The sequence below is a fragment of the Microtus ochrogaster genome, chromosome 18 (assembly GCF_000317375.1).
Source record: "Microtus ochrogaster isolate Prairie Vole_2 chromosome 18, MicOch1.0, whole genome shotgun sequence".
In the NCBI taxonomy this organism is placed as follows: domain Eukaryota; kingdom Metazoa; phylum Chordata; class Mammalia; order Rodentia; family Cricetidae; genus Microtus; species Microtus ochrogaster.
This window is the reverse complement of record NC_022020.1, coordinates 9,112,321-9,135,618: the sequence shown is the minus strand read 5'-3', so window position 1 is coordinate 9,135,618 and position 23,298 is coordinate 9,112,321. Positions and strand designations below refer to the sequence as shown.

The window sequence follows — 23,298 nt, the reverse complement described above, 5'->3', positions numbered from 1 at the left end:
CCACCACCACCTGGCTAATGACCCGACTTTTTAAATGAGAACCTTGGGCCAGCACAATGGCTCAGCAGGTAAAAGGTTCTTGCCTGAGCCTGATGACCTGAGTTGAATCCCAGAGCCGATATGAACCAGCTCCACACCACTGTCCTCTGACTTCCACACACCCGCTTCCCCACTCATTCAGCACAGACACACATGATAATAACCAATACAAGCGAAACCGCTTCCCACCTCATCTCCGAAATGGTGACAACAACATACTAGCCCGCCAAGGAGCGTCCAGCTCTAACATCCAGGATAGCAGCAAATTGTTCTCCAAAAGACACGCGGATTTGAGAGCTGAGGGGGAAATGTTTCTGTTTCTTAATTAATATACCCTCTAAGCCATGGCTTTAACAAACAGGTTGAGAATCCCTGATTCCAAATCTCTGAAATGCTGTGCCTTAGTTTCTTTTTCTGTTACTGTGATAAAATGCCTTGCGAAAGCAGCTGAAGGGTTGGTTTCACTGACGGTTCCAGTACCACAGGACAGGGAAGTCACAGCCTCAGGAACCTGAAGTGTGAAGTCAAATCACATCCACAGTCGGACACAGAGAAAGAAATAAATAAGGAAGGAAGGAAGGGAGGAGAGAGGAAGGGGGGAGGGAGGGAGAGACGGAGGGAGGGAGGGGGAGGGAAGAAAGCCTGTGCTTGGTTTGCTGTCTCTACTCTGCACAGTTAAGGACGCCCTGCCTACGAGATGCTGCCACACACGTGTGTTGGTCTTCCCACTTCACTAATGTTATCAAATTAATTACCCATGAACATATTCAACCTGATCTAGACAATTTGTCATTGAGATGCTCTTCCTAGAAGATTCTAGGTTCCATAAATTGACAATTAAAGCTACCACATGCTCCAAAAGTTGAAATTCGTTGAGTAGCACTGTGATTGACTGCACAAGTGGAAAACTCCCCACTGTGAGACTTCCTTTGCGGCACAAAAGTCTCGAATATATTGCACAATGGCAGGGAGATTGGCTCAGCCAACACTCTTAGCCTGCAAGAAGAAGTGCAGCAGCATACATGTGTGACCCCAGAGCTGAGAGGCCAGACATAGGCGCATTCTTGGGGCTTGTGGTCGGTAAGTCTAGGTGGATCCGTGAGCTTCAGTAAGAGATTCTGTCTCAAAAATCTAAAACAAAAGAAAAACACTAAATGTTGATCTCTGGCCTATACACACACACACACACACACACACACACACACACACACACACGAAATTGCATCTGCATACATGCACATACACACATAAACACATACATAGACACCCCACACAAATGTGTGTGGTTACCTTCAGGCTGTTCATAGAAGGTATTAAGTAAGACATAAACGAATGTGATGTTCCGGGCTGGATCCCCGCCACTCATGTCTCTTTATGTGTATGCTTTATTTGAAAATCTGAACTCTCCCTATTCTAGGCATTTCCAATAAGTTTCCATATCAAATGATTGGGCTTTTTTTCTGCTGAGGCCCCCTCCTCCTCACTTCTCTATGTTAACAACATTTGGAAAATGAACCATTAATTCTGTTGAATTTAGCTTTTTGTAGTGACTAAACATTTTATTTCCGTTCACAGAATATATTTACCAAAGACAATACACAAAAAAAACTATGGGTCTCTTTGTGTTGCATTCTAACATATTTTTGTTTTCTTCTTCCAAAGGAATGATGTTTTCAAAGCAATTGCCTATACCAACACACTTTTCACACTACATATAAAAACCGACCACCATTCCTGGTTCTCATTATAGCATCAATCTCTTGAGTCATTACAGATTAGTTTGTTGAGGCCTATTAAAAAAAAAAACCAAAAACCATAATCTTTTGTTTTTCTGCTGACATTGAAGCAGGTCCTCACCTTAAGAGATAAAATGATGGGTAAAAATCACTTCCTAAAAAAGGCTGCCAGCTACAAATATTTGCAAGGCATATCTGCTTCTGTGTGGGTTTCCTGTTTCTGTACCCTTGGCAGTACAGGCTGTAAAACCATACCATCCCCCTGCCCTCCTCTCTCCGTCTCCCTCCCTCCTCTGTGTATGTGTGTGTAGTCTCTCTCTGGTGTGTGTTTATACACATGTTTATGTATTTTATATGAAGTGTCAGCAAAGTCTTTGAATTAATGAACTGTGAAGAACTCAAAAACATACCATTTCAAAATGCATGCTGCAAAGATTTAACACTAATGGGAGGTGACCCTTGAGTTTACAATCAAATATCCCACTCTTACCGAAAAGAATTAAGATAAAAGAGTCTTCAGCAAAAGTCTTTGAACAAAGACCTAGAGAGGAAGAAGAGATGGAGTGGAAGATGATCAGAAGTCAGAACTGCATCTGGGGAGATGTGTTTGTATTCCTATCTTTGCCTCCAACAAATAATGGACTCATACAAATTCCCTACAAAGGTACGGGGGAGGGGAGGCAAGGAGAGAACACAGGAGGTATGTTCGGAAGGTTGACAAATAAACCTAAGTGGTAGGTATGTTAGGTTTTGTTTTCTTTTAATTTTGCCACTAAAAAAAATGCAGTGTAACTCCTTCAATCTCTTTATAATTCTGCATGGTTGAACATTTGAAATGAGTTTGTGTATCACCCCCAGGCACTGATTCAGACTTGATTGGGGCAAAGCAGGCTCCATGTGCTTATTTTTATCCACGTCATTTGGGATATTTATGTCGCCAAAGGAACCAAAACCACGCTGTTCTATTGCCAAATTATCACCTAGCCTTTGATCAGACAGGGCGGCAAGCCTCATCAACAAGTTGTGCGACCTTCCTGTAACAGTAACGTCAGGTCAACTCGAGAAAGTGAAGCGAGAGCCCTAAACACAAATAAAAAGAAACAACCAACAATTCTTGTAATTATCATCATCTGCTGCATTTCCCTCTTTTGGCAAAGAAACACTCCATCCATTTGTAGAAATCGCCTGCGGACACGTTACATCAAAACTAATCACAACGATTAAAATCAGCTTTTCTGTGCAAGAGGAGAGTAAAAAGCAAGTTGGAGGCTGAAATGAGACTGTTTTTCCAACAAAAAAAAATCTGGGGAATTTTCTATATGTATATTTCTCTATAGCCTATGTAAGTCTTTATTTTTGAAGATCAACTGTGAGCCCTGTGATCGGTTAATTTGATTTAAGTTTTATTTTGGAGATTTGGACTAGAGGTAGAGGCGCGAGTTAATTGTATCCTGATCCTTGCCTTGAGGGGTTTCAAAGCCCTGGAGCAACTCTCCTCTGTATTTTGTTCTGTCTACCTTAGCCAAGCTATTGCATTTCTCTCTGGTGTGGCGAGGCGAGCAGATCGCTGGGAGAGAAATCGGAAAAGGGGGGAGAGGAAAAGGAAAAGGGGACTTGGAGAGAGACTTTGTGCTTCAATGTTTCAGGTAAGATCTGACGGTTTGGGTTTGTTATTATTTGCTAAGGAGGGTATGGCTGGGACTTTGGGCGCAACTCGCTTTTACGCATGTGCCAGGCATGGGGCGAGAGCGCGGCACACTCGCACACACGCAGCCGGGCGCGGACGGCGGCTGGGGAGCCGCTCGCACCGGCTGCGGCTCCTCGGTTTTCTTCCTGGCCAAGGGAGCCGAGCGGGCGCGGGCGGTAGCCACGGAAGTCCGAGTCGGGGGCTCCACGGGGTCGGTAGCCGGCGCGCCGACCGGGCTGGGGCGGGCAGAGGGGAGGTCCCCACGGCCGGGTCCTGAGTCTCGGAGCGCAGCCCCGCGACTCTCGAACCCCCGTCACCCCCGTCCCTGCTCCCGCGTGCCGCTCGCGTCCATTCTTCCAGGGGCGCTCCGGGGCTCGGGGCTGAGCGCCTACCTCGTGGGGGTGGGGATCGTGGCCCTGCTCCCAGTCAGCCTTGGCGGCGCCCCCCGGGACACTCGCTCAAAGACGCCATTGTGGCTGCTGAGCGGATCGGGCCCCGGGGCGCTTTATTTATTTATTTACTTATTTATTTATTTATTTTTCCCTTCCCTTTTCTCCCCGGCCGAGCCCTTTTGTGAGCCGCGGCTAGAGCCCAGAGCCGGCCCGCGTGCAACCCGGGTTGCTCCAGATTCGTCGCCTCCGCCCACTCGGGCGCCTTTAAAGCCCTTTCCCATCTCCTCCCATTTCCCCTCCCCCCCTCCCTGGGTGCAAATGTTTCATTTATTTTTAAAAAGCGCCAGTTCTTCTTCCTCCCCACCTCCTCCCTCGTTAGTGAGCTGGGATTAAGAAGTCTCCTTGGGAGGCGGGCGCGGACTGGGGCGCTGGGGTGGCGGGGAAGGCTGCGGTCGCCGCAGGTAACGGTGGTGGCTTTTGGCGTTCGCCTCCTCTCCCCGAGCCAGCAACGTGGAGTCCAGAGCCCGGTCCTTCCCTTCTCTTCCTCCTCCTCCTCTGGCGGCCACTGTTCACTTAAAGGGACAGAGTTTCCTGGTCGCCACGCGTGTGCACGGTCTGAACCGGTGCTCCGGGGCGCAGGGGTAGGAGGAAGGGAGTCAGTTTGGCTCCTTTCTGACCTCTTTCCTCCCCACCCCCAGCCTGCCTCCCCTCTTGGTGGAATTGTGGAGTGCGCTTCCTCTCCTGCCCCCAAGAGGGACCTGGCTGGAAAATGAGAGTCCTCACCTCCTGGAAAAAAGACCGGGGAGGGTGGCACGTTGTGGTGAATTGCTTCCTAAGTGAGGTGGAGCCCCTGAACGTCCAAGAAGGGTGGGGAGAACCTGTGGTGCGGGGACTCCTTGCCTGGACGCCGGCCTGGCACAGGCGTCGGCATACAACTTTTTAGCGATCGCGGGCCGATAGGCATTGCCTTTGTGCTTTCCAACATTCAGGCTGTCGTGGAAATGATTTTCCAGTGTAAACACGTTTTCACTGTCTGTGCTTCGGGTTCCGGCTGGGCTGGAGAGGACTAAGTTAGCAAAGTTTCGATGGGGCGGTCGGCTTTGTACATGGAGAGTCGCACGCGGAAACTGTCCTTGGCTCTGGTTTCCTGGCTAAGAGAGACACCGCAGTAGGCAGAAGTAATTTGGTACAAATATTGTACGAATATTATACTACCGTTTAAACCATAAGACTGGCTGCTTTGCCCACCTCCTCGTGTGTGTGTGTGTGTGTGTGTGTGTGTGTGTGTGTGTGTGTGTGCGCGCGCGCGCGTGCGCGCGCGCCCTTGGTGGCACTTAGAGAGACACACAGTTTAACATACTCATTCTTTAAGAAACGTTTGCCTTCTGTTTTCAATCAACTAAACTGGCAGCCGGAGATACAAGTTTATTTGAGAATACCCTCTGGGTACCAAGCATGCTTGGATTGTTTTAGCAAATTAAAAATGAGCAAAATGCTTTTACCTTCTCAGCAGTAGACTCCTTAAGAAACCTCCTGTTTCGTGTGTTATTGTGTGTGCGTTCCGGGGGAAGCGTTTTCTGTGTGTATCTCAAATGTTTTTAATGTGGAAAAAAAACAAAATAAAGGATTTTTAAAGGCTGAGACTGATGTTGTGGAATGATTCGTTAAATCTGGACCATTTATGATTCATTAAATCAGGAAATTCACCTGCCTGTATGGGAGACTGTGGGAGTTAATAGCCAGCCGGCTAGGCGAATTTTAAATAGCTGTGAGTTCATTTGTCTCGGGGATAATGGGCAAGATGCCTATTTAGATTTTGGTGGCATGTGGCTTCAGAGAAGGGGCTGTCTGTGTAGGAGTCCTGCTCATGCAGATTGAGAAGAGCTGCTGGTCACTGTAAGAATAGCAGTAGGTTAAATGTTTACCAGTGAGGTGACAAAGGTGACCCTGGAACTTTATAACTTAAGATCACAGAGAACTTAGCGGGATGGGACTTTTGTGTGCAAGGAGAATATAAGTGACTAGTCAAAAGTGCCGAAATCTCTAGATGCATTAAGTACGAATGATTGTGTGTGTGTGTGTGGGGGGGGGTTATCTCCCACCACAGCATGTAAAATGACTGCAGTAGTTTTTGCTCTATTAATTACGCCCGAAGCACAATATAGACTCCCCGAGCACACACTAGAGGTCTCTCTTCTAGCTGTACAATTATTGGCTTTGTAATCCTTTACCAGATCTTGTATAATAAGGGTGTTCAGTGAAGGCCTGGTTCAGAAGTAATTTTGCCTTCCTGGTTATTCTCCATACTTGGGGGAGAGTATTCAGCAATTACTGCCCGTTTTATGCTTCCCACGCATTTGGAAAGGGATTAATTTAAGAAAGACTTCCGTTGACTGGGGGAAATGTTGCTCAGTTTGCTTTGAATCCTGCATTTTAGGCTTGCCTGCACCAAATTATTTACCCAAAGCAATTTCTTTTAAAATGCAAACATAAACAGTGAAAGTTGCATTTGTTGGAGAGTGTTCTGAAATGAAACTTTGGTTTGGCTCTTGAGTTTAGCAATGCTTTTTAGTCTTTCTAAACTCAATGCGATGGCTGCAGCGGCCTGAAATTTGCTCAGATCTCCCCTTTACATCCCAGGTGAGTCACTCAAACAAGGCTTTTTGAAAGTTGCTTTTTAAACTGTATTTCTGAACTTTTTTCAGCTATTATTTATTATTTTGCAATAAACAAAACATTTATCCTGAAGATAAAGCATCACGGGAATATGATCTTTTGGATGTGTGTGTGCGCGCGCGCTTGCTTGTTTTGAGAGCTTCCCCATGAAGGCATGAGAAACAATTGGCCTTCCCTTCCCTGGAAACCGCAGGAGCTCCCTGACTTCTCATTCATAAAAATGTACTATACTAAGGCTTTGCTTTTGAAGAGTTTGGTTTGAGAGCTCTGGGAAGAGGAAGATGAGGTTAACTTTTAAGAATCATTTTCTGAAGTTTGTTCTCATTAAGCTCATCCGTTCATTCAGCCATTATTTCTTAGTGCTGACTGTACAGGAAACTCCCCGCTAGATGCTGGAGACACCATGGTGGGAACGGCATGCAGCGCCATGATTGCTTGATTACAGAGACAGACATTCACCGAATAACTGAACAACTGATAAGAGATTAGTGCTTTGGAAGAAAAGGGAAATTTCAGTAGAATGAGCCAAAGAGGGGTGAAAGAGGCAGGACTGGAGTCAGATTTCCAAAGAAAGCTCTAGATTCTAAGATCTAAATGTTGGAGAGGTAGGTGGAAGATCTGGGCTGCAGGATGGAAATCTGGTTTTAATCCTCACCGAGGGATAGGTGGGAGAGAAAGATGGGAGAGGCATGGCGTACTGTGTGCATTGAAAGGACAGTTCTGGAAGTGCACAGGCAGATAGCTAGACAGTCCACAGTGGGAGATTCGTAACCCTTGCATCGCCTAATACAGTGGTTGGGCAAGAACAGATGTAGACAATGACAGAACGTGATGAAAGAATTTGAGATCCACTTAGAAGGAAAACAGGGTGGAACCCAGGGATAGGTTGGTTACAGGTCCCCAAGAAGGGAGAAGTGTTGAGTGTCAAGGTTTCGGGCATCTTGTGACTTGGCTGTGAAGGGTCCTCCAAGTAGATGGCGGCTGCTGCTATAGGTTTGGATGATTATGGCCCCTTTGGGGGGGGGGGGGAACCTTACTTAAGGAAGTAGGCCTCCGAGGGTGGGCTCTGAGCTTTCGCATCCTGGCCCTGCTTCCTGCCCACTCTCTGCATCAGTCCAAACATGATGTGAGGGTGTGCAGAGTCCACCAGCATACGCCTGCCACCATATAGCCATGGCTTCCATGCCTTTCCCCTGGAGATGGTCTGTACCCCTCACATTGTAAGCCCAAGCAAACCTTTGCTTCCTTAAGCAATACAGCAGGAAAAGTAGTGAATACAGGGCACGTTAATCAAGTAAATGATGGTGTTCAGGATGCGGGCTTTGGGAATGAGAAGCCTCATTCACACCCAGGGCATCTGAATTCACAGAGGCAGCCAAGGCATCTGGTCTGGTCATTCTTCAATTTCTCCGTTTGTTCCCCAGTCCTGTGCAGGGCCTGCAGTCCTTCAGGCCCCGCCTGCCTGCCCTTCGCATCCTGTCTTCCAAGCCCCTCTTTTCTTTATGACCTGCCCTGTGAGGTCTGTATAACTAGCTCTTGATAAGCTGGGAGTCATCATTGAGAGAGTCTTGTGTTTAACCTGCTGGAACAAAATCAGGTCTGTGTCTTATAACACACATTGTGTCAAGAATCTCATAAAACCAGTGGTGTAGTGACTGGCAAGCTGCCTGTGTTATAAATAACTCTGCATCCATGCCCCTGTAAGCAAATCTAATTCAATTCGTTGGGTCACTGAAAACAATATGAAAGTAGGAGGAGTGGGTGGGAAGAGGAGGGGCACGGGTAGGAGCTGGGCGACAAGGGAAGGAAATGGGGTGAATAGAATATATCATGTAAATGTATAAAATATGTTATTGCGTATAAAACATTTATACCTGTAACTTAAAAATATTAAGGTATTGAGTTACCAGAAAAATGAATTGTTTAGTGACTGGAGAGATTGCTCAATGGTTAAGACTGCTTACTGCTCTTGCAGAGGACCTGAGTTTGGATTCCAGCACCCACATGTTGGCTCACAGTGACTTATGATGTCTGGCTTCTGTGAGTTTTTGCATTGCATGTGGTGCACACAACTGTAGCAGGCAAGGCACACATACACATAAATAAAATAAGTTAATATATATTTATAAAAAATTAATTTCAACTCCACCTTTTAAAGGCATTTACATACAAATAATATAATCATTGCATGTCATAAGAAAGAAAGAAACGAAGGAAGGAAGGAAAGACCTGTAACTACACAAATAACCCTTACATTGTCTCTTACTTTGATAGATTTTTGTGCATCTGTCCTTTGTATAGGTGACTGTCTTGGTCAGTGTTTTATCGCTGTGAAGAGACCCCATGACTTTGGCAACTCTTGTAAAAGAAAACATTTAATTGGGACATACTCACTTTTTCAGAAGTTTAGTCCATTATCAGCATGGTGGGAAGCAGGGGTCACACGGGAGACATGGTGCTGAAGAGGTAGCTGAGAGTTCTTCATCTGGATCCACAGGTAGCAGGAAGAGACAGACACTGGGACTGGCTTGGGTCCACCCCCAGGGGCATACTTCCTTCAACAAGGCCACAACCCTAATTTCTGTCAAGGTCCACTCCCTAAAGACTGAGCATTGGAAGCTATGAGCCTGTGGGGGCCATTCCTACCACCACAGTGACATTTGTGTTGCTGGGGAAAAAAATCTAAGACAGAAGCATTTAGGAGAAGAAATGATCATCTTGGTTCTTGGTTTCAGAGGGTTTCATGAGAAAGACATGGTAGGGAGGAAGGTTCGGGAGAGAGGTTCAGTCTGGGGTTGCAGGCTCCTGCGGGGGCTATTTATGTACATGGTGACTAACTAGGAAGTACAAAAATTGTTACTGGGGACTTCCTAGTGACCCATTTCTACCACCTAGGCCCACCTCCTAAACAATCCACAGCCCCCTAAAATACCTTCATCCACTGGAGAACTCCAGGCCATCAACCAGTTGGTGAACATTTTAAATTCAAACTATAATGATCCCTGCATCTCAGACTTGCTGTACTGGTCCTTGGCTAGCCTGATCTCCATGCAGCCTTTCGTATTTCTGTATAAGTGAACATTTTGGTACTTCTGATATCTTGTTCCTTCTTTCAATTTGTTCTTATTTCTACAAAACGTATTCCTTGAAGTCTAGATTCCTAAAAGATAGAGACCTGCTAGGAAATTGTTTTGTCCAGTATGGGGTTCACTACCAAAACAGCACTTACTACTGAATGTTGGCTAATTTTTAAATAATTTAGAATTGGGCATTAAGTGACCTTACTTTCAATATCAAAATATATTAGGAAGGGAATTTTCACTGAAGAAGCCCACCATAGATCTTTTATAATAGTATGTCTCTTTCTGCTTGTACTTCTTCCAAAAAAAATTCCAGGCTGGGGCTCCTTCCAGAAAATTCAGGCTTCAGTTATTTCCAGGAAATAATGCAAATACCATTCTCTTCATGGGAGTTTGATACACAAATGAATTCCCTAAGTCTTGGGGGTGAGCTCTGGTTAGATAAATGTCCATTCTTTCGGCCACATCACCTGGAGTTCCATTTCCAACCTCCCTTGTGTGGTTGCTGAGATTATACACAGCATCAAACACCCCAAGGCATGCACTATTGCAGGAATCAGCCCAATTCTGGATGCTTTCCCCTCTGCACACTTGAATCCTGCTGTGTCCTGGCTTCATAAGTGCCCAGAACGTCCGTGGTTAAGAGGAGCAAATCCACTACACCTCACTGAACCTCTGGAATAACACTAACTACAAAGCTTATAGGAGGTACTGTAAGTCTGGGGTGGTGGTAAACCCCGTGAACTCACTCACAGATGTGTCAGGTGGAGAATATTAATGATAAACTCAGAGTCACCAAAAATGTATTGGTAGTGAACTAAAGGAAAGAAATTATTAAGCTTCCCTTTGGTGTAATTTAACCAAGAGTGAGGCTAGATTTGAATCCTTTCTCTCTTCTGTCATTCCTGTCTGTTTCATGAACTTGAATCCAAGCCTACCTGAATGCTGCCTTATCTATCTCTCTGTCCCTCTCTCCGTACATCCATGTCTCTAATGTGTGTGTGTGTGTGTCTGTCTGTCTGTCTGTTTATCCGTCAGTCCGTCCTTGCATGTCTGTGTCTGTTCCTCTATTAACAAAGGGCTTTGCTCTGTGTTTACTTCACAGGACAGAAAGCGCCCTATGGGGAAGGAATGAGTACCTTATAAAAATCTTTAACAGAGTTTCACAGTCACTGACTAGCAACACTGCCCAGCACTATCCAAATGCTGCTTCCAGCCTTTGTGATGAGTGCTCGTTTATAAGGCTGCTTTCAGCCTGTTTTCTGTTTCCAGCATTCATTACCATCACACACACGCACGCGCGCGCGCGCGCGCGCACACACACACACACACTTGGGTCTGGAGCTTGGAAGAGTATGTAATTTAAGATTACAGCTATATATTAGCTTAGGTTATAAAAGTTGATTATATGGGAAATCCAAGGCAAGTAAGGTTGGTTTTTACATTGTTCTTTTAAAGGCAGGTTAAATGAACAGGCTTAGTATGCAATATGATAACAATCTCAAGCCCTACATGACTTTAAAGTATATTATTAACTTTGACTATGGGGTCCAGCAAAAGCTTTGGTCCCTTTGGATGTATTATTTTGTAATAATGCATTACCACAGCCAACCTTAGCATTAATCTCTTTATTGTTCCATGAGCATTCCTAGCTCGCTCTCCAATCCAGGCTAATATGAGAGGTTTTGTTTGTTTGTTTCTGAGATGGAGGCTTTCACTATGTGGAATTCTGTAGATCTGGTTAGCCGTAAACTCAGAGACCCTTCTGCCTCTGCCACCTGGTTCTGAGCATTTTGATAGACACTCTGCAGAGTGTTCCTGCACTGCCTCTGCCACCTGGTTCTGAGCATTTTGATGGACACTCTGCAGAGTGTTCCTGCAGCCATCAGCTCCCATTCATTCTCTGCCCCCACTTTCCTCCCATTGCTATGCCGTTCATAAGAGAAAAAGCAAAGAATTGAAATGGTTGGAGGTGGTGGAGAGATGGCTCAATGGGTAAAGGTGTTTTCTGCACACACATGAGGACCTATGCTTGGGTCCCCAGCACCCACATAAAAGCCTACTATGGGGCTTCTCACCCATAATTCCAGCAGTGGGGGAGGGGTATGGAGGCAGATGCTGGGAGCTCACTGGCCAGCCAATCTAGCCGAAACAGTCAGCTTCAGATCCAGTGGAAGAGTCTCTCTCAAAAAATAAGATGGAGAGCCATCGAGGTAGACACCTGATAACAACCCCTGGCTTTCCCACATGCCAGCACGCATGTACACACCAACATACGTAACCCTTGTATCTAAGTACACAACAAAGTGGTTTGTGATTGCTGCCATCAGAACATCCCTGTTGTAAAGCTCTTGCTGAGCAAAGTATAAACTCACACATACTCCACCACATCAATCAAAATGTGGGTTTGTTTTTCTACTCAGAGCGAACTGACAGTGGCCCCTGCTGCCACCACAGGCTGCCACTAGGACAATGCCTTCTGAACTGGAGAGCGTGTGAGCTGGAAGGATTTCAGATGCTCTCTAGAGGAGGTGAGATTTTTCCTGATGCTTCCTTCCTAAGCATCTGCTGTTGTCATCACTTTTTATTTGTATACCAATCCCACTTTGCTGGAAATCTGTAGCTAATGGAACAGAAAATGTATATAAAACCAGAGACCAAGTATCTCTGTGTGAAAGAATCAAACACTACACTGGTCCAGGGCATTAACAATTCTCCCCCAAACCTACCTGCTCCATGCCCATATCCACACCTGCCTCGATCAGTTTCTAACTGTATCATCTTGACGAACTTCACTTTTCTAAGCCTTGGTGTTCAGACTGTAAAGTAATTGGTTTGCTGCCCTGTGACTGAGTAACAGCGTGGGCTGGCTATAAACAAGACAGCAATGGGCTGAAGATCATTCTGAGAGTCAAGTGTGGCACACATGCCTGTCATGTTCTGGCCATCAGAAGAAAGTGTAGTCTAAGAGTGGAGGCTGTGTTTATTTTCCTCACCTCTTTTTGTTAGAATCAGTTTGGTTTTAAGTATTTATTTATGTTTTATTTATGTATGTCAATGTGTCTATATGCCCACAGAGGCCAGAAGAGTTTTTCCTACCCTGTGGAGCTAGTGTACAGGTGGTTGTGAGCTGCCCAACATGGGGTAAAAACCAACTCTTCCTCTGGAAGAGCAGCAACATACAGCAATACGCCTAGCCTTTGAGCTTCTACTTTTAATTTTTCTTCAAAGTTTTATTTCTGTTTCTGTCTCTCTCTCTCTCTCTCTCTCTCCCTCTTTCTGTCTTTCTCTGTCTCTGTCTGTCTGTCTCTCTTTCTGTGTGTGTGTGTGTGTGTGTGTGTGTGTGTGTGTGTGTGTGTGTGTGTGAATGGATGTATTTTCCCTAGGTGGGGATTTGTTGCTCTGAGGCCCAAGGAGGGTGTCAAATTCCCTGGACTGGAGTTAGAGGTAGTTACGGACCTTCACATGGGTGCTAGGAACCAAATCCAGGTTTTCAACATGGACAGCAAATGCTCTTAAGAGCTTAGCCATCTCTGCAACCCGTTTTGTTTGTTTGTTTGTTTGTTTGTTTGTTTGTTTGTTTGATTCTTCTTCTTCTTGAGTCAGGTCTCACGTAGCCCAGGCTGGCCTCCCTTGTTACTATTCATAATTGGCCCTGAACATCTGATCGTCCTCTTCTGCCATCAAGTACTGACATTGCCAGAACTTACGGCCATACCCAGTTCTTTGAGGCATACAGCGTTGATGCTCAATAAACAGTTTAGAAGCCAGATGCTGACTTTGCCTTCCTGGAAGCCCTTTCTGCTACTGACAAGAGAATCCATGTTCTGCCAGATGCCCTGGCATGATGGTTTTCGGCATTGTCTGATTAAATAGATCGATCATTTGGGACGACGAACTTTGTTTAAAAGATAGCCCTCTTTTACTTTTTGTTTTGTTTCGTTTTTTTTTAAAGACAGGGTTTCATGTAGCTCAAGCTGGCCTTAAGCTTTGTGTGCAGCTAATGAAAACTTTGAACTTCTTAGCCTCCTGCTCCCACCTGCTCGGTGCTGGGACGGCAGGTGTGTGCCACCACAACTAGTGTAAGACGTGCTGGCAGATCGAACCCAGCTTCGTGCTCACAGGAAATTCATCCTGTGCAGATTCGTAGGGTTACCAGACAATGCAGACAATTAGAGTTGGTGTTGAAAGACAGGGCAAATAAGCCACCCTGTTCTGACCCCACCCGGTTCTGGAGTTTGTTGCCCCATTGAGCGGCTCAGGAGCTGGTGCGATACCCATTCCATCCAGCAGATGGCGGTGACGCACACTCCTGATCTTGCCAAGCCTCCGGTTTTTTACTTTCTGGCATTGAGAAAAGCTAGGTTAAGCCAACTTTTAAAACCTGCCTTGGCTGCTCCCTGGGAACAACTGAGGCGCAGAGGGGCAGCTCCAAGCTCGAAGCATCAGCATCTCCAAGTAGCCCATTTCCTCCTGGGCAGTGGGCCAGGGAGGAGACATATCCTTGCGTTAGCATCCACGACTGTGATTTCCCGAAAACGGAATTATCTGGGACTGGGGTGGGATGGGGAGAAGTGGTGGAAGGGGGGAGGTTGGAGGGGGTACTGAATGCCTAATAAAATCAACAGAGGAAAGTGATATTATCTCCCAGCATTAGCCATATTATCACATGCTCCATTGAAATGACTTGGGATTCATCAGAAATCAAGAATTAAATAAAGATGATAACTCAGTTTTAAGTATTAATGAGCCACCATGAAGGGAAAAGTGTTACATGTTACTGAATAGTAATTTGTAGTTCTGTCTTGTAGGGCACTGGAAACTTGGCCTTCCAGTTGCTCGGAGCCCTGAGTCTACTGTTAACACTTTGACCATACTCCTAGCTTCATTAAGCACTTTTGAGACACTAATTCTTCTCAGCAACTCTGTAAAATGGGGGAAATAGTTATGTCTTGACCTATAAAAACCACAAGGACCTGAGGATGTTGTTCAGTAGGGGAAGTGCTTGCCCTGAGACCTGGGTCATCATCATCAATCAATCGGGGATGGTGGCACAGTCCCGTCATCCCAGCACTCAGAAGACAGACGTAGATTTAGAACTTCAAGGTCATCCTTGGTTACATAGGGGAGCTTGAGCCAGCCTGGGATGCAAGAGACTTCATGGGGTAGGGGAAAAAGAGGATTTCAAAAGAAGCATAAATACATTGGCTGTGTTTCATGCTCAGACTCCAGAAGACAAACCAATGGTACTCCTACTGCAGAGTAAAGCTCTAACCGTGGGTCCTTGGAGAGCCTGGCCTTGATATACAGACACGGGAAATCAACAAGGGGAGGTATGGGCTTATGTTCTAGTTGTACATGACATAGCCCATCAACATCTAAAAAAATCTCTTTATATTTTTAATGAGGGGTCTTTAGACATTTATAGCCATTAAGCTATTTTCAGAACCCTAAAGTGTTAGCAGAGACCCAGGATGGCCCCACTCCTGAGAGATTCCACTCCTAGACTTGCCACTGGTGTTCTCCCGAGGAAGTAGGGAAAGTCAGGTGACTTGCTGAGTCTCTTTGTTTGCTACATAGTCAAAGATGATTGAACTCCTGATCCTCCTGCCTCTGCCTTTCGAGTTTTGGCACTGCAGGCACACTCCACCACAGGTTCTTCCCATCACTTCTGAGGGACATCTAGTAAAACAACTCTTACACATGTGTTCTGGCAACACACACTGGTGAAGCAAGCCACCTGCAGCATGCACTAACTTAGCCCTTCCTTGACCTGGGGTGTAGATCACTGGCCTTGCGACATGGAGGCAAGCAGATTCTGAGCCTTTGCTACCTTTATCAAGAACCCTCTCAAAAATAAACAGACTGACAAAGCAAATACCCCTTTGTATTTGTGTGGGATGCTAGGCTGGTTCTAGGAGCTGAGCTTTCGTGGGTTTGGACTCTGCAGCCTGTGCTACCATCAAATAAAGCAGTTAGACACATCAGTCTCTAAGAGAAAGCCAAAATTTCAGAATTAAGTCTGCTTTCGGGTGGCTGAAATATTTCAGAGATCCGAAGGAAAGAAGTGACGAGTCATTCCTAGGTTTCGTAAGTCACACTAGCTGTATGAAAACAGGGTTTTCTGAAGGAAAACCAGATCTTGATCTACCCTCTGCCCAGTTCATCAGTCACTGCTGAGCAGGAAAAACCATGAGAGTTCACAGCCGGTGGAATCATGGGTACTCTGGCAGTCATGCTTGTTGGTAGATGAGTCAGAACTGAGGATGTGAGATGGGATCGAAGCTCTACAACCTTCCACCTGAAGCAATCAGGGCTATTTCTCCTCATGTTTGGCCCTTGCAATCAAACCTTTGTGTTTATGCAAATCACTGAAAAATGCTATTCTTTTGCTTCTGATGTGTCTTTGTGTCTAAATGCACGAGAAACTATGAATATTTCTAGCTGAAGTTCAAATAATTATTAAAAAAGCACAACCAAGCCAGGTGGTGGTGGCACACTCCTTTTATCCCAGCACTCGGGAGGCAGAAGCAAGGGAATTCTCTGAGTTCGAGGCCAAACTGGTCTACAGAGCAAGTTCCAGAACAGCCAGAGCTATACCAAGAAACAATGTCTGTTTTGAGAAAGAAAGACAGACAGACAGAGACACAGACACAGAGAGAAGGAGGAAGGAAGGAAGCTGAACTGGTTCATTCTACATAATTATTTAAGGAGTCTTCCATGGTCATCCCTCCACCTTAAATACTGTGTTAGTCAAAATATATTTTAGGGCCAAGAGAAACGGTGCATGGGGTACAGGTGCCTACCACTACCAAGCCTGATAGCCTGCGTTCAGCCAGGCTGAACCTGGTGGGTGGAAAGAATCAACTCCCTCAAGTTCTCTAAACTTTAGAAACTGCCCGCATGCAAACGGGAGTGCACACACCCCTAAAGACACGAGTAAATAAAGCATAATACAATTTAAATGCATTTCAGACTTCAGACATAGATTCAGATTTTGCTTTTGAAAATGTGCTCCTAGATTTCTTTTCTTTTCCTTTCGTTGTACAATTGCAATATTCATGTACTTCAGTTATTTTTGACAGTTCTTCTGCAAACTATAAATGCCTGGGAAGAACATTTCTAAATTACCCCACTAAGGAATAAGACAGATACATTTTTTAACAACTGAAACAAAAGCTACGTTCTGCTAAGTTTCGGCATTAACTCAGTGTCCTTATGGAGAAGGCACAGTGCTTCTCGGCTGACTGGGGGACAAAGCCCTTCACACACAATAATTCCTAACCTCGGATTATGGATTTGTGTGTATGGCTGCCCACACGTAGGATCGGTTTGACTCTTCAAGAGCTCATAGTGGGGTTTACAAATGTTCTGTGCTCCAGGGCTGGGGTGCAGCTCAGTTGGTAGAGAGCTCGCCTAATATTAGGGAAGCCTGGGTTCAAACTGTAGAAACGCATACACTACACCCTGCTGGCACTGCCTGCAGTCCCAGGGATTTGGCAGTAGAAGCAAGCGCTGGCGTCACCCTTGACTACAGAGTGAGCGCCACATTAGTTAGCGTGGCTTTTACTTCTGAACCTCGCTGCTGCTGCCCTGTTAGTCAACAGCCCCTGCCCCTTATTCCTTCATTTCTTGGACCTCTTGGTCCTTCTTGGCTTTCTAAGGTTTCCTTTTCATCCTAGGGACATGAGTGATGATGGCCAGTCAGTCTAGCCTAGTAGGAGAGTTCCAGGATAGTAAGAGGCCCTGTCTCAGAAGCAAGGGGAAGAGTTACGAAGGAAGACAGTGAAGGATGACCACTGGCTCACACACACACATACACATATATGAACATGCATACAAGTATACACACAAAGAGGTTAAGTGGGTGCAATTAAGTGCTGTGTAACAGAACAGGTCAGTGTCTGGATGGTGTCACTGTTGCTGGGCATAGCGTGTCCCTTGTTATGGCTGTGCTTGGCAGACTCTCTACTGTCTTACCTCATTCTTCATGGGGGGGGGTTGATATCAAAATTCTCTTCTTCTCTTAAGTGCCTTTGAACCTGGCTTACAGCTGCTAGACAATCCACATATCTGTCCTCCCAACCCTCAAATATTTCATCTTTAAGCTCTAGTGTGGCTGTATTTGGAGAGCTGGCCTCTAGGCATATAGTTAAGGACAAATAGAGTCATAAAGGCCTAGAATTGTTACCTGGTCAGGTTAGCCACGAGATATTTCTTCTCTGCTTTTGCATCAAGAGACGGCATTAGTTACTTTGGACTTCACTGTTACAAATACCTGACAAAATCAACTTAAGGTAAGAGAGGTTTATGGCGGCTCAAGGAAGTGGGGAGCATGGTGGAGCAGGCGTGGTAGCAGGTGTGCCCTAGTCTATACGGTCTGGAGGGAGAGCAGTGGTCTCGCTTCACCAGCGGTCAGGGAGGTCAGCACTGCATGCTGGAGTCACCTCTTTTCACTCTAAGACCTCAACCCTCAGATGTGCAGCACCCACATGCAGTGTGGGTCTTCCGACCTCAGTTAACCCCCTGGACACACCCAGGGGTCTCCAGTCAGTAAGGCTTACCCACCAGAGACTGCCGAGTATACAGCAAGCAAGTGGCTGTCTGTGCACCAGGAACCGAACCCTTGCCAGCTCTTGAGGTAGCCAGCACCTTGATCTTGGAATTCCTGGCCTCCAGAATCATGAGAAATAAATTTGTTTAAAGCCAACTGGTCTGAAAGTGTGTTTTAGAATCCAAGCTGAATAAAATACACACTTCTAAAAATAAAACAGCTGTGAGCACATGCACACGCATGACCACATACATACACACTCAGCTTTCCCTCACTCCTGACTCAAACATTTTGAAATCATTTCCTTTCCTCTTGTGTTGTAGTAGCAAGGCCGTGCAGAACAGGATCCCAAACACGGATCTGCAGACAGTCCACAGGGCTTTCTCTAACTTCTCTTAGAGTAGAAACCTCTGCTGCCTTCCAGTATCCCGTGCTATTTAACTGACCTTGTAGGTCACTTTGGTCTCTGCTTGTCATCAAATCTCAGCCTAGTTCCTGATATAGTACTGTGTTTTTCTTTAACTGAATGGTTTTTTTTTTCCCAAGTGATTTAGAAAAATGGGAAGCTATCACTGAATTTCTTAGTATTCCACATAGGTGCTACCATCCGTCATTTGCCTCATTCCAGTTGAAGCAGAAATGCAAGTTTGGAATCAAACTTAGGAAGATGGTTTAAGGAAATGTTCCCTTCTAGACTCCACTGTGAGCTCTCTGTCTCTCTCCTCTCTCTCCCCCTCGTGTGTGTGAAACATCAAGATTATATATGAAATTAGAATCCAAACCATTGTTTATTTAATGGAATATTGTCACAACACAAGCCTGCAAGGTCCTGTTTATCTCGAGGATAAATGTCATCACTGTCCCTGTGACAGTCAGATTCTGGCACTGTCTATGGGAGATGTGACAATAGGTAAAGATGAAGCTGTAGAACGTTGGCTTCTGTTGCCGTGGTGACTTCTAGTTTCCATGCTGGTCCTCTGCCCTCACAGGACACCCTTCCCGTGTTGTCCACAGTGAATCAAGGCAGGGTCCGGGTTCCGAGCACAGGAAAGGCACCTGCAGGGCAAGGGAAGTAGTGACAGCTGCAGAGATTTCACCCCAACCTCTGTGAGGTACTTGTCACATCTGCATACACACTCAGGTACACAGATGCACAGGTACAGGAGTGAGGTGCTTTTGTCTGTCTGCTATGTAGCCCAGGCTGGCCTCGGTTGTGGAAATCCTCCTGTCTCTGCCTTCCAAGCATTGAGATCACAGGTGTGTACCATTAGTCTGGCCTTTCCACTTCTAAATAGAACCTACTGGTATGGTTTTACTTGTTTGTTGGTTTGGTTTGGTTTGGTTTTGTGTATTCAGTCTTCATAGCAGAGGATAACCTTGAACTTCTGATCCTCTTGGCTAGGGTTACGAGTGTGAGTCACTATACCCAGTTTGTGTGGTGCTGTGGATGAAACACAGGACCTCATGTTAAGCCCAGTTGTTGAAGGAGCACAGGATGGTGCTGTGATAACTGTAACATGAACTATACCTCCTATTGGAGTTGCTGGTAAAAAGCCACAGCATTTCGTGCCTAAATGTGGCACTGAGCAGAAGAAAGCCCTGGCCATCGTGATGGTGATGAGCTCCTATGGAGAGCCCAGTGCACTGTGAGCTCTGGGGAGGGGGCTTCTCACAACTCAGGGTAAGGAGACTTGGGAGAAATCACAGTGACAGAGACCAGTAGGAGAATTTTTCAAAAAGCAAAGTGAGCAGAAAAGGAGGTTCATCTGTGGCTGCCCGAGTTACCAAATGCCAGCCTGACAGGGAGAGGGGCTGTCGTGGGAAGAATTCTCAAAGCTGTGACTAAGCTAAAAAGGGCAGAGGAGCTTCTGCTGAAGAGTGCAGTGTATTTTTAAAATGCAAACTGTACAAGTGGGTATTACATATGCTGTCAGTTACAAGCAACTGATGCACTAGCGGCCTGTTACCTGGCACTGCTGGGCTGGGAGAATGCTTCCAGTTCTCCAGGCTTAGGGTCTTGGGGGAAGAGAGTAGATGGCAGCTGGAGAGAGTGATGACCTCCCATAGTGTGGCAGAAGCCCAGCAAGGTCCACAGCTCACTGGAGGGAGCAAAGACCTACGAGAGCTTAGAGATGCACACAGCTGCACACGGGATGCACACAGCTGCACATGGGATGCACATAGCTGCACACGGGATGCACACAGCTGCACACGGAATGCACACAGCTGCACATATTCACACAGTTGCACATGGGATGCACACAGCTGCACTCAAGATGCACACAGCTGCGACAGTGAAGCAGATAAAAGAAGTAGATCAAAGATAAATGTGGCTTTGACAGAGACAGGCAAAGAATGTGGGTTCCAAGATGCTGTTGGCTCCTTCCTAGGATCTAGAGCCTACCAATTTGCCCAGCTTACAGTTCTTGTCTTCTGTGGTTTCCCTGGGTTTCCTCGGAAGATGTCTCTATCCCAGGGAGTGTTGTGTCCCTTGACTCTCATAAGAACTATTTTCATCTGTGTGTCTCGACCTGCCTAGGGTACACCTTCACTTGGCAGACAGACACTTCTGTGGCATCTCCAGGTGAGCCCACAACCTTCCTGCTCCCTGTGTCTCTCCTGCAGTGGCCTTACCATTCACCCACATGCCCAGTGTAAAATCCTTGTGGCTTTCTTTCTTCCTCTATTACTCCCTAGACTCAGAGTTACACATGAAGACAGATGTGCAGTGCAGGAAAGAATGCGGTGCTCGCTGACACACACACACTAGATGGCGGCTTCAACCCCCCTGATACAGGGATCACAGGCATACACCACCGCACCTGACAGTAACTGTGAGATCCTTTCCCAGCCGTCAAACTGCTCGTCTTCGACATTCTATCCTTGCTTTAAAATATTCCAGAAACTCCCATAGCCTACTGGACATGACAGAAAAGCCTGGGCCTGACCTAGCATCCATACATCCACTGGCCTTGACCTGACTTACTGGGGACCCCTCCCACCACCCCACTTATATGCCAGATTAAGGCTTCTCTAGATTCCTTGTCCCAAACTGCTGTGTCCTGCTGCCATCTTCTCTTTTTAGTGTCCTTTGTCCTCAGGGACCCTTATCTCCTTCAGCTTCAGGACAGATTCCAGATACTTGCTCCCTCAAGCTCTGGGAGCTTCAAGCCCAGGTCTCGGATGCTGGCCTTGAAGGAGAGTTTAGGTTGCAACTGTGTTAGCATCTCCCCATTTCTGTCAAACTTCTCTGGTGTTTGAAGAGGACCAGAGATGGGGAGCAGAGGCAAAGGGAGGGGGAGGGGTTCCTTAAGAGCATCACTAACTGAGTTATCAGAAAAACCCTGGAGACAAATAAAGTATTTACGAGGCTAGAAGATCGTGAACTGTCGAGATGTGGTGATTTAAGTGAGAAATGACCCCTCTACTGTCAGACATTTGAATACTTGGTCTCCAGCTGGTGGCACTGCTTGGGAAGACTTAGGAGGCAGGGATTCGCTACAGGAAATGTGCCGTGGAGAGTTTAAGGTTAAACTTGTAGCTTTGTTCTTGGGGCTTGTGGAAGTCTGAAAGAACATGGCCTTCAAAGGGAGTGGCACTATTAGGAGGTGTGACTTTGTTGGGGTGGGTGTGGCCTTGTTGGAGGAAGTGTGTCACTGTGGAGGAGGGATTTGAGGTCTCATTTGCTCAAACCAGTGTCTTAGTTCGCTTCCTGTTGCCTTCAAGATGTAGAACTCTCAGTTCTTTCTCCAACACCTTGTCTGCCTGCGTGCCTCCATGGTCCTACCTACCATGACGACAGTGGGCAACACATCTGGAACTGTAAGCCACCCCAGTTAAATGTTTCCCTTTGTAACAGTTGCCATGGTCATGGTGTTTCTTCACAGCCATAGAGACCCTAACTAAGACACGGTTCAAGATGTGAGCACTCAGCTCCTTGATCCTGCTGCCTCTGTTGAACATATCCTGTGTCACATACACCAACCCTCTGGAACCACAATCCCAAATCAACATCTTCTTCTGTAAGTTGCTTTGGTTGTGCTGTTTTATCACAGCATAGAAAAGTAATTAGCGCAGCGGGACCTTGTGGAAGTGTAATTAGAGTGACTTTGGAATGGTTTGCTATTACCTTTGGAGAATCAAAGGTTTAATCAAAGAAGCCTCTAATACAGAATGGATGGAAAGGCTTTGAACTTGGGAGATGAAGGTATACAGTGGATACAGAAATTTTGGGTGTTATTAGTGGGTGAATTATCTACAAACAGTATGATATGTATGAGAGAGACTTCCTGAAATGACGCTAGGGGCCTGTGGTCCATTAACTCAAACTGCCCTTAGTTCAACTTTCTAAGAGGAACGTAGTGATGTCAGCAGCCTGCAAGACCTTGTACTGGGCCTGGTATCAGCATCATGTTCCTCACTGTCCACAGCAGCTACTTAAGGGTTGTTGTCCCACCCTGCCGATAAGGAAACAGTGGCACAGAGAGCTGTATTTTATGTCATTATCATAGCATTGCACAGCTTAGACCACAGCGGAACTGAGATGCCAATCAGTGGACTCCAAAGCTGGGCTAGTGGACTAGATTGTTTCCCGGCTGCTGTGACAAAACACCCGACAAAAGCAAGGGATGAAAGATTTATCTGGACTCTGCTTGAGGGTACAGGGATGGCGTGGAGGAGTGTGAAGCCACTGGTCACATTGCGTCTACACAGAGAGGTGAATGCCGGTCCCAGTTCATTTGTTATTCAGTCCAGGACCCCAGCCCTCGGACGGGCGCTGTCCACATGTTGGGTGGGTCTTCTCACCTCCGTTTACCTATCCTGGACACCTCTTCAGCAACACATCCCAAGGCTTGTCTCTTTTGACGGGATTGACTGACACATGGATATTGCATCTAGGGTGGGCTGGCCACTGTTCTCACACAGCAGCTTCCGGCTTTTCTGGGTTACCAAGCAGCTCCCAAATCAAGACATGGAGACATTATTGGTTAGACATGCTCAACTTTAGCTTTACCCCATTTATGGCTAGCTTTTTTTTCTTTAACCTGCTCCTCTTCATCTTCATTTTGCCTCATGGCTTTTTACTTTTCCTTCTGCATGTCCCACTCTGTCTGTTGACGGGTGGTGTGTGTGC

At 46.1% G+C, this 23,298-nt stretch overlaps 1 protein-coding gene across 1 annotated transcript in view; it reads left to right on the top strand.

Moving 5' to 3' along the window:
• Positions 1 to 3,402: 3,402 nt before the first annotated feature.
• Positions 3,403 to 23,298, top strand: part of Kctd1 (potassium channel tetramerization domain containing 1) — a 197,310-nt gene continuing 177,414 nt past the window's right edge. The window contains exon 1 of the mRNA XM_005355789.3: positions 3,403 to 3,421. Within this exon, the coding sequence (XP_005355846.1) occupies positions 3,413 to 3,421 (9 nt within the window). The 5' untranslated portion in view covers positions 3,403 to 3,412. The remainder of the gene's footprint in view (positions 3,422 to 23,298) is intronic.